Source organism: Somniosus microcephalus, chromosome 3, assembly GCF_052327205.1.
Source record: "Somniosus microcephalus isolate GS21.2 chromosome 3, FLI_Smic_1.0, whole genome shotgun sequence".
In the NCBI taxonomy this organism is placed as follows: domain Eukaryota; kingdom Metazoa; phylum Chordata; class Chondrichthyes; order Squaliformes; family Somniosidae; genus Somniosus; species Somniosus microcephalus.
The window spans coordinates 178,418,845-178,438,437 of record NC_140989.1 but is presented as its reverse complement, the minus strand read 5'-3'; the positions used below and the strand labels follow the sequence as shown (position 1 = coordinate 178,438,437).

The 19,593-nt window shown below is 43.6% G+C and overlaps 1 protein-coding gene across 2 annotated transcripts in view; it reads left to right on the top strand.

Annotated features, from left to right (window-relative positions):
- The window catches only part of LOC147121604 (parkin coregulated gene protein homolog), a 552,244-nt gene that overhangs the window by 379,238 nt on the left and 153,413 nt on the right, over positions 1 to 19,593 (top strand). For both annotated transcript variants that reach the window (XM_085981985.1, XM_085981984.1), the window contains exon 4: positions 1,684 to 1,833. In XM_085981985.1, coding sequence (XP_085838111.1) covers positions 1,684 to 1,833 — 150 coding nt within the window. The remainder of the gene's footprint in view (positions 1 to 1,683; positions 1,834 to 19,593) is intronic.

The following is a 19,593-nucleotide window of genomic DNA, read 5'->3' as shown; positions in this document are numbered from 1 at the left end:
TGTGCCTTTACACTTGCCAATTTTCTCCCTTGTTCTCCTGAAGGCGCTGACCCTTGCTACAATACAGTTCCATGGCTGCCAATCCTCACAGTTTCAGATCATATGTAAAGAATTGCCAGTTGGAGGAGAAACCAGCACCTGGCTGCACAAAGGAAAGTTTCACACTTACCTTGGAGGGCCCCTTCTGTCTGCAGACCCACTTCAGCCTGACTGGAAACCTGTGGCAACACCTGCTCAAACCCAGGTTAAAATTGACACAATAGGACCCCTATTTGCATAATTTCATGAGGCTCCTGCTTGTTTTAGGTGGGTGCCTCATCTGCCTGCAGAACCCTGCAGGATAAAATCGGCAATGTCGAGCAAGAGTCAAGTTACAAGCAGGGAAGCAATGTCCTCGTTTTTAATTGCCCAATCGCCCCGCTTCCATCAGGCAGATCGAGTTAAAATCAACCCCACAGTTTTTCAGCATGCATCTTAAAGGAGCTAATTTCATGTAAGGGTTTTTATCTATCTTTACTGTGAGGAAAACTATTTAAATTTTTTTATATAAAATGTATGTCGAGGCAGATTTTATGATACTATGTATATTTTTATAAACCAATATGGGAGCTCTTAAAATTATAAATATTCTGCCCATAACACCATCCAGTACAGTTTGTTACAAGTAAGTTACTGTTTTATTCATGGTTTCATCACTGAGATTATTGGAAAGGTCAGTAACCTATTGTACCAGCAACAATCAACGGAGTGTGTTTCAAATCTATCCAGAAATGCAGCAATTTGCAACAAAATCCATTGTTTCAGAATTTAATGTATCTTTTGTAATATTGGTGTTGGTATGTTTTGACGTTTTAAATGACAGCATTGTTCAATGTATCAAGTATTTGTTCAAAGTTTAATCAGAATGTCTCTATGTAAGCTTTTCTCAAGCTAAGGAATTCAGGGGGAGGGCTGGATCTGGAGGTGTTACTTATAGAAAGACATTATACTTACCTTTAAACACAGCCAACTTGTTCCCAAAACAAAGGTCATTTAGTCTATTATTCACAAAAGTGAGATTACTGTCAAACAAAGGCAACAGAAGATGTTTCATAAAGGTCATCGGTACAAAAGGGAATAATCATGTGTTGCCACATAGATATCTTAGGAGGCGATACGAGAACGAGTTTGCATGTTAATGCTTTTGTTTGTCATTAATGGGGGCCTACAGAATTATTTGCAAACATTTGCCTCTTTGTACAAAAAAACTATGATTTCCAGAATTTATTCATTGAGCTGCCTTCAATGATTTCTTAGTAATAAGCTCAAAACATAGATGCCCAATTGTTTGATGAGAAAGTATCTGTTGTTGTGGAACATTGCACATTAGCACAGTTCCACTGGCCCTATGGTACATGCTGTGTTTTGGACGAAGCAGTGAGCAGTCTGCAAAATGAATAAATGAACTGTATTCTGGGGGGTTAGTGAGGAGTCAGCGCAAATTGTGGGAACAAATAACAGTCAAGACAAGGCAGTGTTTTATAACATCAGTGGTGCAATCCATCTTTGGAATTTTTCAAAGCTCTGCTAATAAAGGCCTACTTGCAATCCCCAGCAGAGAATCATTTAATTAAATTTATCCATTAAAGTTTCCTTTTCACAGAGAGCCATCATTCTCCTCTGTCTGCCCTTCTGTCCCTGCAGATGCGCTCAACACTCGGAACAAGCAAATCATTTGCACCACGCTGAAAGTGCTCCAGCACCTGGTTGTGTCAGCTGACATGGTGGGCGAGGCCCTGGTGCCTTATTACCGTCAAATCCTCCCCGTCTTCAACATCTTCAAGAACGTGAATGGTAAGTCATCAGGCAGACATTAGTCATCCTCGGTTCCGAGGGACTGCCTAAGAAGATTAGTCCTCACTCTCCTGTGTAGAAGTATTTTTATTATAATTATAGTTAAGATCTATTGCCTTAACACAGCCACATCCATTTGAAGCACTAACGACTGCTGTGGACTAGTCTATGTAGTGCAGTGACAGCTAACCAATACAGCAAATAACTTATATAAAAGCCCCAATTTTAACCTACCCCGCCCGGCGGGAACAGAGTGGGGTCAGGTTGGACGCCCGTTACACACATTCCCCATTCCCACCAGGCAGGTTCGATTAAAATTGGGAGTAATGGGGCCTAACTATGTTAACAGCCGAAACTGTGTGTGAGATTCATGGGGCACGCCAGAGCAAGGGGGCACGCCAGAGCAAGGAGGCACAACAAATTTGAGTTTGTCAACTCTTCCTATTTTTATAGTCTTTCTAAGCTACTTCTTTTTCACCCAATTACTCCTTTTGTCTTCCTTTTAGATTAATTTTAGTTGTTTCATAAAAGGATCATTATCTTTTTGTGATCATCTCAGATTACACCTACTACAAATTTTACACCACCACTTTCTCAACATTAGATTTTTTTTACCAATTTTATCCCATTTTTCCCCCTCCTCTTCTGAAATGTTTACGTCTGCTGAGGTATGGTTTCATAGGCATTGGGTTTCTTCAGGTTGGAGGCTGCAGCATTATGATTAGTCAGATCTTCACAAATCTGTGCCTTTGTATATGCTATCAACACCGACCCTGATGCCTTGTGGTGTCAGAGTACCAGTGAGTGGGCACAAGACACCTCTGGTGCAGCTTGACCTGCCTGGCATCCCTCTCTTTGTTGGTCCTCTTCCTTCTTCCTCAAAAAACCTCAAATTTATGGGGATTTCCATTGGAAAACCTATTGGTGCTATTGCGGAAGCTGTACACAAAAAATAGCATCAAAACAATTGCTGCAATGTTCCTAAAAAACTAAGTGGCAGCAGAATAAAAAAGGAGAAAATGGGTTGTAAAAATAGCTTGAAAGTTGACTACTGCATCTCCTTACCCAGGCCCTTTAAATGTCTGTAAACAGCTCAGTACCCAGCAACATTGGACACCCATTATGAATGAGCACTGAGCATGATGCCTGTTGGAGTGTCAAAAATTGGGTGCACATCAAAATTACATTACCCAGACTTAACTTAAACATTACCAAGAAGCTCTTGCTTGTTACAGAGCACAAACTTGGCACAGAACTCTGCCAACTCCATTATGCCCCAATATACTGGCATACATTGGGCAGAACTGATGCTAAAATTGGCCCCAATTTTAGCTTCCATATCACTATCACAAATTTTTTGGCAGTAAGTATGGTACTAACGTGCTCAAAACAACAATGTCAGTTTCCTATTGCAGTGCTATGTAACTGTTTAAATGTACTTCTGACAGACTTTAGCCTATTGCGAGGGCCTGGTTTTCTCATTGCCTGCAGTTGGTGTGGACCATTCACACATCCAAGAAGTTTGTACTTGTTTTATTTTCATTTGGATTTTAAATGGTTTTCAGTTCAAAAATTTGAATCCATATCAATTCCACCTCACCATTGACACAAGTTCCATTAGCATTTTCCTTCAAATTTGAAAAAAAACCACTGAAATGACAAGCTTCTTAATAGTTTCATTCCCATTAGCAGTGCTGCATGGAGAGCAGATCACAAAACTATCAACGTGAGATGAAGACTACTATGAATCTGAGCCTCAAAAATGATTATTCTGTAGGAAAGAGGGGATGAAAATTCTGAAGCTAGCACTACCCTAGGTTTTATGATACAGCAATATGCAAACATGTTGTGCACTACTGCACATAGCATTGAAACCTTTGGGAACATTCACCCAATGCACAGATTTTGACATCTTTAAAAGTCTGCCAGGACACCACCACCACCACCACACAACAACTTGCATTTATATAGCACCTTTAATGTAGACAAACCTCCCAAGATGCTTCACAGAAGTGTAATCAAACATAAATGGATGTCGAGCCTAGGGAGGAGTTATTAAGAGGCTTGGTCAAAAAGGTGGGCTGTAAGGAGGGTCTTAAAGGAGGAGAGGGAGGTGCAGAGGTGGAGAGATTTAGGAAGGATATTTCAGAGCATAGGGCCAAGGCGGTTGAAAACATGACCGCCAATGCTTGGGCAAAAAGAGGGGGATGCACAGGAGGCCAGAGATGGAGGAACGTAGAACTCTGGGGGGTTATAGGGTTAAGGGAAGTTACAGAGATAGGAGCAATGAGGCCATAATTGAATTTAAACACAAAGCTGAGAATTTTAAATTGGAAGCGTTTGGCAACTGGGAACATAGGTCAGCAAGGATAAGGACGATGGATGAGGAAAACTTGGTACGGGACAGATTAGAGGCAGCAAAGTTTTGGATGAGCTGAAGTTTATAGAAGGTGGAGGATCGTAGAGCATTGAAATAGTCAAGACCAGAAGTAGTAAAGGTATGGATGAGGGTTTCAGCAGCATATGGGCTGTGGCGGGTGATGTTACGGAGGTGGAAGTAGGCAGTCTTAGTAAATTAGCAAAAAATATAAAAACAGACAGTAAAAGTTTCTATAGTTATATAAAAAGAAAAAGGGTGGCTAAAGTAAATGTTGGTCCCTTAGAGGATGAGACCGGGAAATTAATGGTGGGAAACATGGAGATGGCAAAAACGCTGTACAATTATTTTGTATCAGTCTTTACAGTAGAGGACACTAAGAATATCCCAACACTGGACAAACAGGGGGCTCTAGGGGGGGAGGAACTAAATACGATTAAAATCACTAAGGAAGTGGTACTTGGTAAAATAATGGGACTCAAGGCGGATAAATCCCCTGGACCTGATGGCTTGCATCCTAGGGTCTTGAGGGAAGTAACGGTAGGGATTGTGGATGCATTGGTAATAATTTTCCAAAACTCACTGGACTCAGCAAAGGTCCCGGCAGATTGGAAAACTGCTAATGTAACACCCTTATTTAAAAAGGGTAGTAGGCAGAAGGCTGGAAACTATAGACCTGTTAGCCTAACATCTGTGGTTGGTAAAATGTTAGAGTCCATTATTAAGGAGACAGTAACGGGACATTTAGATAAACATAATTTAATAGGACAAACTCAGCATGGTTTCATGAAGGGGAAGTCATGTTTGACAAATTTGCTTGAGTTTTTTGAGGAAGTAACATACAGGGTGGATAAAGGGGAACCAGTGGACGTAGTGTATTTAGACTTCCAAAAGGCATTTGACAAGGTGCCACACAAAAGATTATTGCTCAAGATAAAAAATCACGGGATTGGGGGTAATATTCTGGCGTGGGTGGAGGATTGGCTCTCTAACAGAAAGCAGAGAGTTGGGATAAATGGTTCGTTCTCAGATTGGCAACCAGTAACTAGTGGTGTTCCGCAGGGGTCAGTGCTGGGTCCCCAACTCTTTACAATCTATATTAACGATTTGGAGGAGGGGACCGAGTGTAACATATCAAAGTTTGCAGATGATACAAAGATGGGACGGAAAGTAGTGAGTGAGGAGGACATAAAAAACCTGCAAAGGGACATAGACAGGCTAAGTAAGTGGGCAGAGATTTGGCAGATGGAATACAATACTGGAAAGTGTGAGGTTATGCACTTTGGCAGGAAAAATCATAGAGCAAGTTATTATCTTAATGGCAAGAAACTGGAATGTACTGTAGTACAAAGGGATCTGGGGGTCCTGGTGCACGAAACTCAAAAAGTTAGTATGCAGGTGCAGCAAGTGATTAAGAAGGCCAATGGAATGTTGGCTTTTATTGCTAGGGGGATGGAATATAAAAACAGGGAGGTATTGCTGCAGTTGTACAAGGTATTGGTGAGACCGCACCTGGAATACTGCATACAGTTTTGGTGTCCATACTTAAGAAAAGACATACTTGCTCTCGAGTCAGTACAAAGAAGGTTCACTCGGTTAATCCCGGGGATGAGGGGGTGGTCATATGAGGAGAGGTTGAGTAGATTGGGACTCTACTCATTGGAGTTCAGAAGAATGAGAGGCGATCTTATTGAAACATATAAGATTGTGAAGGGGCTTGATCGGGTGGATGCGGTGAGGATGTTCCCAATGATGGCTGAAACTAGAACTAGGGGGCATAATCTTAAAATAAGGGGCTGCTCATTCAAAACTGAGATGAGGAGAAACTTCTTCACTCAGAGGGTGGTAGGTTTGTGGAATTTGCTGCCCCAGAAAGCTGTGGAAGCTACATCATTAAATAAATTTAAAACAGAAATAGATAGTTTCCTAGAAGTAAAGGGAATTAAGGGTTACGGGGAGCGGGCAGGAAATTGGACATGAGTCTAGGTTCGGAATGGTCATGGCCCTGTGGGTAGTGGAGTGGGCCCAGGGGCTGTGTAGCCTTGTTCTGCTCCTACTGTGTTCTAATTCTGTGTTAGATTTCAGGAGATGGTTTTATTCCTGTTCCTGGCTGGGGTGGAGATCGCCTTTACAGAAGGTAAGTACTGTAGAAAATATAGGGACAGAGTGATCTCCTGGAAGAATTTCGATCGCCTAGATGGGTCGGAGAGGAATTTCCCAGATTTCTTTCTCCCAAATTGGCCATTGGGTCTTTATCTGGTTTTTCGCCTCTCCCGGGAGATCACATGGGTTCGGGTGGATGCAGAGTGATAGAAGATTTGAGGTTAGGATCAGATCAGCCATGATCTTATTGAATGGTGGAGCAGGCTCGAGGGGCCGATTGGCCTACTCCTGCTCCTATTTCTTATGTTCTTATGTTCTTATGTCTTTGTGATGGAGAGGATATAGGTTCAGAAGTTCAGCTAGGGGTTAAATAGAGCGTCGAGGTTGTGAACAGTCTGGTTCAACCTGAAACAATGGCTGGGGGAGTGGGGGGGGGCATGGAATCGATGGCGAGGGCGGGGGCCAAAGATGATGGCTTTGGCCTTCCTAATGTTTATGGAAGAAATTGCAGCTCATCCAAGACTGGATGTCGGACAAGCAGTCTGACAACACAAGCAGTGGAGTGTCAAGAGAGGTGGCGGAGAGGTACAACTGGGTGTTGTCGGCGTACATGTGAAAGCTGAACCTGTGTCTGTGGATTATGTCTCCATGAGGCAGTATGTAGATGAGGAAGAGGAAAGGACCCAGGATAGATCCTTGAGAGACTCTAGAGGTAGCAGGGCAGGGACAGGAAGAGGAGCCATTGCTGGAGATGCTCTGGCTGTGATCAGATAGGTAAGAGTGGTAAGAAGTGAGGGCAGTTCCAATGAGCTGGACAGTGGGGGAGAGACGTTGGAGAAGGATAGTCTGGTCGACCATGTCAAAGGCTGCAGAGAGGTCGAAAAGGATGAGAAGGGAGAGTGCACCATGGTCACAGTCACAGAGGATGTTATTAATGACTTTGGTTAGGGCTGTTTCAGTGCTGTGGCAGGGGCAGAAATCTGATTGGAGAGATTCAAACATGGAATTGCGGGAAGGAGAACTCAATGCATTAATGGTAAGTCATCAGGCAGACATTACTCCATTAATGTCAACTGTTACTTTTCACTCCAAGCTTAAGTCTATAATAATTTTAATTCCTTTCCCGAATATATAGTCTAGATGTGCTGTAAAGATCGGCTTGAAAGCCATACAGTGAATGTTACAGTAATGGCTTTCTGTTTCGATTTTCTATGAATGAAGCTGATAGGAAACGAAAGAACTTGCATTTACATACCACCTTTCATGTTATCCCAAAGTGCTTTACAACAACAACTTGCATTTAACATAGTAAAACGTCGCAAGGCGCTTCACAGGAGCGATTATCAAACAAAATTTGACAGCAAGCCACATAAGGAGATATTAGGACAGGTGACCAAAAGCTTAGTCAAAGAGGTAGGATTTAAGGAGCGTCTTAAAGGAGGAGAGAGAGGTAGAGAGGCAGAGAGGTTTAGGGAGGGAATTCCAGAGTTTAGGGCCGAGGCAGCTGAAGTCTAGCTGCAGCTGAAGCTGAAGCGCCTGCCAATGGTGGAGCGATGAAGATCAGGGATGCACAAGAGGCCAGAATTGGAGAAACACAGATATCTCGGAGGGTTGTAGGGCTGGAGGAGATTACAGAGATAGGGAGGGTCGAGGCCATAGAGGGATTTGAAAACAAGAATGAGAATTTTTAAATCGAGGCATTGCCGGACTGGGAGCCAATGTAGGTCAATAAGCACACGGGTGATGGGTGAACGGGACTTGGTGTGAGTTAGGATATGGGCAACAAAATTTTGGATGAACTTAAGTTTACAGAAGGTGCAAAGTGGGAGACCAGTCAGGAGAGCATTGGAATAGTCAAGTCATAGCAAATGCATGGATGAGGATTTTGGCAGCTGATGAGCTGAGGCAGGGGCGGAGACGGGCGATCTTACGGAGGTGGAAGTAGGCGATCTTGGCGATAGAGCAGATATGGTGGTTGGAAGCTCAGCCAATTAATTACTTTTGAAGTGTAGTCACTGTTGTTTTGTAGGCAAACGCAGCAGCAATAGAATAATAACCTGTTAATCTTTTTATTGTGGTGCTTCTTGAGAGTTAAATGCTGTTCAGAACACCAGGAGAACTCCCCTGTTCTTCTTCAGATAGTGCACTGGGATCTTTCAATTCTGCCTAAGAGGGCAGACAAGGTCTTGGTTTAACAACTCAACTGAAAGGCAGGACCTCCGGCAATGCACCATTTCCTCACTATCGCACTAAAGTGTCAGCCCAGATTATGTTCTCAAGTCTCTGGAGTGGGGCTTGAACAAAGGCGAAAGAGCGGTTACTGATTCAAGGCTGATACCCTAAACAACGGCCGTGATTTTCTACTTTAGTGCTCCACACCCATACCTATGATTTTCCAATCATTAAAACTAATCATTGGCTAAGGGTGCAGAATTTCTTGATATGATTTCCTGTATTTTAGAAAGTGTTCTAATGAGAGGATAGTGGCTCATGAGGTGTCAGCTGTGAATTTGCATTTAAAGGTTTAAAAACACAGTTAATCAGTCTGTGATTTTAAATTCTTATTTTTGCTTTTTTATGAAAGCAGAAAGAAAATTATTTTACTTCAGTTTGAGCAAAATAACTGTGGTGTTGTAGGAATGGCTAGATTCCTAACTAAAGGACTGAGGTCGAGTCAGTCTATCAAACAAACGATGTTTAATACTAATCAACAGAGTTTAAAACGAAAACACAGGAGAACTACATTACAGGTCTGTACTCTTTGCTGGCTCCACGAGGACTGGCTAGGGCGGCTCCCCAGTCTGACGTCATGACGTCATCACGTTTTCCCGCCGCTGGAGGATCATGTGATCAACGTGATGACATCATCGCGTTTGGTCTCATTCTTAAAGGGACCGCGCTATGTACATGCAATGATATGAACAAAGATACAGATTCATTCTGTAGCTAATAATTTGATAAAGATAATTATGTACATTGGATCAGAGTCCCCCTGGTGGCTCTGCCACAGTGTCACTAATTAAATCTACATGAGTTGCACATAATTTTAAATGCCTCTTAGTCACCAATATTTTGCTAATTTACTACACTATAAAATTAATTTTTTATATCCAGTTCATAGAATGTCAAATGAGTTCGGACTTTACAAAAGGCCATGGATATGTAAGATGAAAGGTAATCAAAACTGCCAACTGTGTAATCTTTAAATATCTCATACAAAATGGAAAATGAAATTGGGTGTGAAAAATTGATTTTGCTTTTTAAACGGCAATGGCTGTAGCATAGGGTGTATGAGGGTGGGTTGTATCTGTAATTGCTCTGCACAATAGGTTCTCATGCATTTCATAGTAGTTGACTACAAAGGAACATTTTCAAAAGCCTAGAAGTAGGTTGTCAACCTGATGTCTGGAGATTCTGCAAGGAGGAGGGGAGGATTCCACTGTACATATACAGTGAGATATTCAACCATGGGGACATTACACCAGAGCTCAGACCTCTATTCACCAGAGGTATATACTTGCACACTTTCAGCAGGGGTCGCTGGATAGCAATGAGGAATTGGATCATCAACCAATTTTCCTTTTCCTAACTCAGGATACTGAAGCCAATTGTAGTATCCTTACTATTGCCCCATATGAGATCAGCTAACTCAGCACAGATTGAAGATCAAACCTGAGATCTCCCTGGTTGCTATTGCTCAACTACTCACTAAGCCAAAAGGGATTATCTTTTTGTAAAGGCTGCCAATGATAATACTTACTGCTCTGGTAGTTTATTGGCCAGGGCTGTATAAAAGAATCACTGCACCATAATTATTATGTTTCTGTGTGTATCTCTAACTCTTGTGAAAAATATCAGCAGCAGTATCACAAATACATATGTAAGTTAACTGGTGGATTAATACTAGGAAGCTGAATTTCAAATTTCATAGAAATCAGTCACTGGCTCACGGCGATTACGTCTGTGACAAGTGTCTGCTGCTACAGGAACTCCAGCTCCGTGTTGATGAGCTGGAGTCTGAGCTTCAGACACTACGACACATCAGGGAGGGGGAGAAGTACCTGGACTCTGTGTATCAGGAGGTGGTCACACCTATGAAGTTAAGTAATTCAGATGTAGCCCATGGTCAGGGACAGGACGGTGTGACTACGAGTGAGGCAGGTACGGGGATCCAGGAGGTAGAGCTGGAGGAGCCGCAGCCCTTGCTCTTGACCAACAGGTTCGAGGTTTCTTACTCCCTGTGGGGACAGGAGCAGGGACTGCAGGGAGGATGAGCAACCTGGCCACAGCACCGTGGAACGGGGGGCCATTCAAGAGGGGGGAGTAAATAGAAATGTTGTAGTGGTAGGGGATAGTATTATTAGGGGGATAGATAGAGTTCTCTGCAGCCGAGAGCGAGAGTCCCGAAGGCTGTGTTGCCTACCCAGTGCCAGGGTTAAGGACATCTCCTCTGGGCTGGAAAGAAACTTGCAGTGGGAAGGGGTGGATCCAGTTGTCGTGGTCCATGTTGGTACAAACGACGTAGATAGGACTAGGAAGCTGGTTCTGTTAAAGGAGTATGAGCAGCTAGGGGTCAAATTAAAAAACAGAACCTCAAGGGTAATAATCTCTGGATTATTACCTGAGCCACGAGCGAATTTGGCTAGGACAAATAAAATTAGAGAGTTAAATGCGTGGCTCAAGGACTGGTGTGGGAGAAATGGGTTTTGCTTCCTGGGACACTGGCACCAGTACTGGGGCAGGAGGGAGCTGTTCCGTTGGGACGGGCTTCACTTGGCCAGTGCTGGGACTAGAGTCCTGGTGGATCATTTAACTAGGGCTGTAGAGAGGGCTTTAAACTAACTAGTGGGCGGGAGGTTCCTAGAGAGCAAATAATAAAAATGACAACAGAGAAGGTCATAGACTTAGGTAGCAGTGGGGAAATTAAAAACCAGAGCGTGTCAGGAAGGGGCAGAAGGTATGGAGTAAAAGGTAAAGTAATAAAAAGGGCAAAAGCAGGAACTAAGCATCACAAAACATATTTGAAAGCTCTCTATCTGAATGCACGGAGCATTCGTAACAAAATAGACGAGTTAATGGAACAAATAACTACATATGGGTATGATCTTGTGGCCATTACAGAAACATGGCTGCAGGGTGACAATGCCTGGGAATTAAACATACCAGGTTATTTAACGATCAGGAAGGACAGGCAGGAAGGAAGGGGAGGCGGGGTGGATATGTTAATAAAGGAAGGAATCACTGTAATACAGAGAAATGATATTGGGTCAAAAGATCAGGATAATGAAACAGTTTGGGTGGAGGTAAGGAATAATAAGGGGAAAAAAACACTAGTGGGTGTAGTCTATAGGCCTCCGAACAGTTGCAACTCTGTTGGACGGAGTATCAATCAGGAAATAGTTGAGGCTTGTAATAAGGGAGCATCTATAATTATGGGGGATTTTAACTATCATATTAATTGGACAAATCAAATTGGGCAGGGCTGCCTTGAGGATGAGTTCCTTGAGTGTATTAGGGATGGGTTTCTTGAGCAGTATGTAACTGAACCGACCAGGGGTCAAGCAACCTTAGATCTGGTCCTGTGTAATGAGACAGAATTAATTAAAAATGTCCTAGTAAAGGATCCCCTTGGAATGAGTGACCATAACATGGTTGAATTCCATATTCAATTGGAAGGTGAGAAGGTTGGATCTCAAACAAGCGTGCTAAGCTTGACTAAAGGAGACTATGAAGGTATGAGAGCAGAATTGAGTAGAGTGGATTGGGAAAATAGATTAAAGGGTAAGACGATACATGATCAGTGGTGTACATTTAAGGAGTTATTTTACAACTTCCAAAAAATATGTATTCCACTGAGAAGAAAAGGGTGTAAAAGAAAAGACAGCCATCCGTGGCTAAGTAAAGAAATTAAGGATAGTATTCGACTAAAAACAAGGGCATATAAGGTAGCCAAATCTAGTGGGAGGATAGAGGATTGGGAAAACTTTAAAAGACAGCAAAAAATAACAAAAAGATTGATTAAGAAAGGGAAGATAGATTATGAAAGTCAATTAGCAAAAAATATAAAAACAGATAGTAAGAGTTTTTATAGTTATATAAAAAGAAAAAGGGTGGCTAAAGTAAATGTTGGTCCCTTAGAGGATGAGACCGGGAAATTAATGGTGGGAAATATGGAGATGGCAAAACCACTGAATGAATATTTTGTATCAGTCTTTACAGTAGAGGACACTAAGAATATCCCAACACTGGACAAACAGGGGGCTATAGGGGGGGGGGAGGAGCTAAACACGATCAAAATCACTAAGGAAGTGGTACTCGGTAAAATAATGGGACTCAAGGCGGATAAATCACCTGGACCTGATGGCTTACATCCTAGGGTCTTGAGGGAAGTGGCGGTAGGGATTGTGGATGCATTGGTAATAATTTTCCAAAACTCCCTGGACTCAGCAAAGGTCCCGGCAGACTGGAAAACTGCTAATGTAACGCCCTTATTTAAAAAGGGCAGTAGACAGAAGGCTGGAAACTATAGACCGGTTAGCCTAACATCTGTGGTAGGTAAAATATTGGAGTCCATTATTAAGGAGACAGTAACAGGACATTTGGATAATCATAATTTAATAGGACAAAGTCAGCATGGTTTTATGAAGGGGAAGTCATGTTTGACAAATTTGCTGGAGTTCTTTGAGGAAGTAACATATAGGGTGGATAAAGGGGAACCAGTGGACGTAGTGTATTTAGACTTCCAAAAGGCATTTGACAAGGTGCCACACAAAAGATTATTGCTTAAGATAAAAAATCACGGGATTGTATTCTGGCATGGATAGAGGATTGGCTATCTAACAGAAGGCAGAGAGTTGGGATAAATGGTTCATTCTCGGACTGGCAATCAGTAACTAGTGGTGTTCCACAGGGGTCAGTGCTGGGTCCCCAACTCTTTACAATCTATATTAACGATTTGGAGGAGGGGACCGAGTGTAACATATCAAAGTTTGCAGATGATACTAAGATGGGAGGGAAAGTAGTGAGTGAGGAGGACATAAAAACCTGCAAGGGGACATAGACAGGCTAAGTAAGTGGGCAGAGATTGGGCAGATGGAATACAATACTGGAAAGTGTGAGGTTATGCACTTTGGCAGGAAAAATCGTAGAGCAAGTTATTATCTTAATGGCAAGAAACTGGAAAGTACTGAAGTACAAAGGGATCTGGGGGTCCTGGTGCACGAAACTCAAAAGGTTAGTATGCAGGTGCAGCAAGTGATTAAGAAGGCCAATGGAATGTTGGCTTTCATTGCTAGGGGGATAGAATATAAAAATAGGGAGGTATTGCTTCAGTTGTACAAGGTATTGGTGAGACCGCACCTGGAATACTGCATACAGTTTTGGTGTCCATACTTAAGAAAAGACATACTTGCTCTCGAGTCAGTACAAAGAAGGTTCACTCAGCTAATCCCGGGGATGAGGGGATGGACATATGAGGAAAGCTTGAGTAGATTGGGACTCTACTCATTGGAGTCCAGAAGAATGAGAGGCGATCTTATTGAAACATGTAAGATTGTGAAGGGGTTGGATCGGGTGGATGCGGGGAGGATGTTCCCGATGATGGGTGAAACTAGAACTAGGGGGCATAGTCTTAGAATAAGGGGCTGCTCTTTCAAAACTGAGATGAGGAGGAACTACTTCACTCAGAGGGTGGTAGGTCCATGGAATATGCTGCCCCAAAAAGCTGTAGAAGCTACATCATTACATAAATTTAAAACAGAAATAGACAGTTTCCTAGAAGTAAAGGGAATTAAGGGTTATGGGGAGCGGGCAGGAATTTGGACATGAGTCTAGGTTTGGACCGGTCATGGCCCTGTGGGTAGCGGAGCGGGCCCAGGGGCCGTGTAGCCTGATCCTGCTCCTATTTCGTGTGTCTAATTCTGTTAGATTCAGGAGATGGTTCTGTGATAGTAGATTGGCGGTTAGGATCAGATCAGCCATGATCTTATTGAATGGCGGAGCAGGCTCGAGGGGCCGATTGGCCTACTCCTGCTCCTATTTCTTATGTTCTTATGTTCTTATGTAATATTCTAAGTAAGATATTCATATATGTAACAGAATGTTATGGCAGGGTCATCTAACCACTATACATAGAATTACATAAGGCTGGATTTTATGAATGGAGATGTGTTGGAGGCGGGACTGCTGCTTGCTGGGTTTTAGTCCTGCCTCCATCAGCTTCTGGCCAACCAGCGGGATTTTCCCCTGATTGACCTTGTTAAGCCCGCCCGGCGGGCTCAGCAGGTCAATTAGGGGGAAGTCAGTGACAGAGCATGACAACGTATGACGTGTCATCTGTCAAGAACTTTTGAAAGAAGAAATATCATCGTTTGACAGCTCTGTGAAGCTGTCAAACACTGACATTCTGTGTAGTTTGATGAGACCTTGTGTTCAGGACTCATCAAACCTCTCTACTTTGCAGAAATCAGCTGACTGTTGGGTCGGAGGATCCAACAGCCAACCTGTGATCTCTACAATGGAGATGTCAGGGACTCCGGCTCCACAGTGGCTGAAGGCTGTAGGTAGAAACAAAGATAAGTTAACATTTTCTAACACTTTACACTCATCTCACATATTTACCACTCCATACTTGCACCCATCACTCACCTCTACCTCGCACTTTCAGACCCCTCTGACCCCCGCAGACCTCCTACTCACCCCCTACACCCCGGCGGGGTTCCCCCAGGTCGGGAAGCCCGCACTTCAGGACGAAAAATGGGGATAATCCTATTGGTTAATAGGCTTTAAACCTCTTCTCGCCGCTAGGAGTCAGGTCCCTGCGCAAATTGGGGACCCGACTCCCAGGAAGATTGGTTGGAGGCGGGTTGGGGGCGGGTTTGCCACCCGCCCCCAAATTCTGCCACTTTCCCGGCAGTCCCACCCCCATACCCACCTCTTCGGGGCTGAGAAAATCCAGCCCATAGAATTTACAGCACAGAAACAGGCCATTCGACCCAGCTGGTCCATGCCTATTTTAATGCTCCACATGAGCCTCCTCCCATCATACTTCATAGAACCCTATCAGCATAACTTTCTATTCCTTTCTCGCTTATGTACTTAACCTAACTTCACCTTAAATGCATCTGTGCTATTCATCTCAACCACCCCATGTGGTAACAAGTTCCACATTCTAATCATTCTCTGGGTAAAGAAATGATACCCTCTTCCCACATCACAGCAACTGTCAGCTGTGGCTCAGTTGGCAGCACACTCACCACTGAATCAGAAGGATGTGGGTTCAAGCCCCACTCCAGAGACTTGAGCACAAAATCTAGGCTGATCCTTTAGTGCAGTACTGAGGGAGTAAAAGATCCCATGGCACTATTTGAAGAAGAGCAGGGTGTCTCCTGTTGTCTTAGCCGATGTTTATCCCTCAGCCAGCATCAGCCAAAAAAAATGCAAAACTTTCTTTATCACTCCTCTGCCTTAGCAGATCACCCTGTTATATTTGAGCAATCTCTGACCCAATTGTAATACCCGGTTCCAGCTGTGTATGCAATGTAACTGGGTAAGGTAATATGCAGAAGAATTAACAGGACTCTTACAGTTAAAGAAGAAAGTCTAGAAGGAGTACTCACTGTTTTCATCCAAAATAATTCACTGTAACTTCACTATAACAAATGGATTGGGGGACATCAAGGGGCTGATTTTCCTCTCCAAGCCTCCACTGGGCGCCCGATGGGCGCGGTGTACCGGAAGAGAGCCTGGCTCACCTTACACTGTGCCTTTGAGGCCTGAGAAGACTGCAACTATGCTTCTGGTCGCTGGCATTGGACCTACATAATACCGCAGAAAAATAGCAGCCAGAGAGCTCCACGCCCCAAGGATCGTGGTAGTGAAGTACAGATATTATCCTACCTGATGCCTCCTTTGATTCTTTGTGGTGCTTCCAGTTCTGCAGAGAGTTCTGGTGTAAACCCCAATGCCAGGTTCCTAAGAGCACCCACGGGCACGTCTTGAGGAAAGTGAGGTGGGAGGCCGGGAAGGTCCCCTCCCGCCTCATTGAAATCCTAATGCAGGCCAGTTACATTACTTTGGAGAAGCCTCGGAAATCGCAAGGCAGCATTGTGGAGGTAAAGACTTGATTTAATGTGTCTCTTCCCCCATTTCCTCTTCGACATAGACATAGAAGTTGGAGCAGGAGTAGGCCATTTGGCCCCTTGAGCCTGCTCCGCCATTCAATGAGATCATGGCTGATCATCCAAACTCAGTACCCTGTCCCTGCCTTCTCCCCATATCCCTTGATCCCTTTAGCCTTAAGAAATATATCTAACTCCTTCTTGAAAATATTTAATGAATTGGCCTCAACTGCCTTCTGTGGTAGAGAATTCCACAGGTTCACCACTCTCTGGGTGAAGAAATTCCTCCTCATCTCTATCCTAAATGGCGTACCCCTTATCCTTAGACTGTGGCCCCTGGTTCTGGACTCCCCAGCCATCAGGAACATCCTTCTTGCATCTAGCCTGTCTAGTCCTGTTAGAATTTTATAAGTTTCAATGAGATCCCCTCTCATTCTTCTAAACTCCAGCGAGTATAAGCCCAATCGACCGAATCTCTCCTCATACGTCATTCCTGCCATCCCAGGTATTGTTTGATGAATCTCCGCTGCACTCCCTCCATGGCAAGAACATCCTTCCTCAGATAAGGTGACCAAAACTGCACACAATACTCAAGGTGTGGTCTCACCAAGGCCCTGTACAACTGCAGCAAGACATCCTTGTTCCTGTACTCAAACCCTCTCGCTACGAAGGCCAACATACCATTTGCCGTCTTAACCACCTGCTGCACCTGCATGCTTACCTTCAGCGACTGGTGCACAAGGACACCCAGATCTCGTTGCACTTCCCCCTCTCCCAATCTATTGCCGTTCAGATAATAATCTGCCTTCCTGTTTTTCCACCAAAGCGGATAACCTCACATTTATCCACATTATACTGCATCTGCCATGCATCTGCCCAATCATCCATCCTGTCCAAATCATACTGGAGTTTCTCGGCATCCTCCTCACAGCTTTGTGTCGCCTGCAAACTTGGAGATATTACATCTAGTTCCCTCATCTAGATCATTAATATATATTGTGAGTAGCTGGGGTCCTAGGACCGATCCCTGCGGTACCCCACTAGTCACTGCCTGCCACTCGGAAAAAGACCCGTTTATTCCAACTCTTTGCTTCCTGTCTGCCAACCAGTTCTCTATCCAAGTCAGTACCTTGCCCCCAATCCCATGTGCCTTAACTTTACACGCTAATCTCTTATGCGGGACCTTATCGAAAACCTTCTGAAAGTCCAAATAAACCACATCCACTGGTTCTCCCTTATCTATTCTACCAGTTACATCCTCAAAAAATTCCAGTAGATTAGTCAAGCATGATTTACCTTTTGTAAATCCATGTTGACTTTGTCCGATCCTGTCACTGTTTTCCAAGTGCTCTGCTATTACATCTTTTATAATGGACTCTAGCATTTTCCCCACTACCGATGTCAGGCTTACCGGTCTATAAATCCCTGTTTCCTCTCTACCACCTTTTTTGAACAGTGGGGTAACATTAGCTACCCTCCAATCCATGGGAACTGTTCCAGAGTCTATAGAATTTTGGAAGATGACCAGCAATGCATCTACTATTTCTAGGGCCACTTCCTTAAGTACCCTAGGATGTAGATTATCAGGCCCTGGGGATTTATCGGCCTTCAATCCCGTCAATTTCCCTAACACCATTTCCCTACAAATACTGATTTCATTCAGTTCCTCCCTCTCATTAGACCCTAAGATCCTAAACTGCTCCCAATCCTCAGGTTTACTGCTTTTTCTGGCCAATTTATATGTCCTCTCCTTGGATCTTATGCTATCCCTAATTTCCTTTGTTAGCCACGGTTGAGTCACCTTTTTTGTTTTATTTTCATGCCAAACAGGGATGAACAAATTCTGTAGTTCATCCATGCGATCTTTGAATGTTTGCCATTGCCTATCCACTGTCAACCCTTTGAGTAACATTCCCCAATCAATCCTACCCAACTCGCGCCTCATACCACCGTAGTTTCCTTTATTTAAATTCAGGGCCTTAGTCTCTGAGTCAACTACTTCATTCTCCATCTTAATGAAGAATTCTATCATATTATGATTGCTCTGCCCCAAGGGGCCTCGCACAACAAGATTGCTAATTAACACTTTTTCATTACATAATACCCAGTCTAAGATGGCCTGGTCTCTAGTTGGTTCCTCGACATATTGGTCCAGGTAACCATCCCGTATACACTCCAGGAATTCCTCCTCCACAGTATTGTTACTAATTTGGTTAGCCCAATCTATATGTAGATTAAAGTCACCCATTATAACTGCTGTGCCCTTATTGCACGTGTCTCTAATTTCCCTTTTAATGCCATCCCCAACCTCTGCATTGCTGTTTGGGGGTCTGTATACCACTCTCACTAACGTTTTCTGCCCCTTGGTATTTCTCAGTTCTACCCATACAGATTCCACATCATCAGAGCTAATATCCTTCCTTACAATTGTGTTAATCCCCTCTTTAACCAGCAATGCTACCCCACCTCCTTTTCCTTTTTGCCTGTCTTTCCTGAATATTGAATACCCCTGGATGTTGAGTTCCCAGCCTTGGTCACCCTGGAGCCATGTTTCCGTAATCCCAATCATATCATATCCGTTTACCTCTATTTGCGCAGCTAATTCATCCACCTTATTACAAATGCTCCTTGCATTAAGACACAAAGCCTTCAGGCTTGTTTTTTTTTAAACTCTTAGACCTTTTAGAATTATTATTTTCTGTGGCCATGTTTGATTTAAACGCTTGCTTTCTCTGACTGCCACCTTTGCTTTTCTCCTTCCTGTCTTTTGCTTCTATCCTTGTTTCCCTTTCCTCTGTCTCCCTGCTCAGGTTCCCAACCCCCTGCCATTTTTGTTTAAACCCTCCCCCAGAGCACTAGCAAACACTCCCCCTAGGACATCGGCCCTGGTCCTGCAAAGGTGCAAACCGTCCAGTTTGTACTGGTCCCACCTCCCCCAGAACCGGTTCCAATGTCCCAGGAATTTGAATCCCTCCCCCTTGCACCATTCCTCTAGCCACGTATTCATCTGTAATATCCTTCTATTTCTACTCTGACTAACACATGGCATTGGTAGCAATCCTGAGATTACTACCTTTGAGGCCCTATTTTTAAATTTAGCTCCTAACTCCCTATATTCAGCTTTTAGGACCTCATCCCATTTTTTACCTATATCGTTGGTAC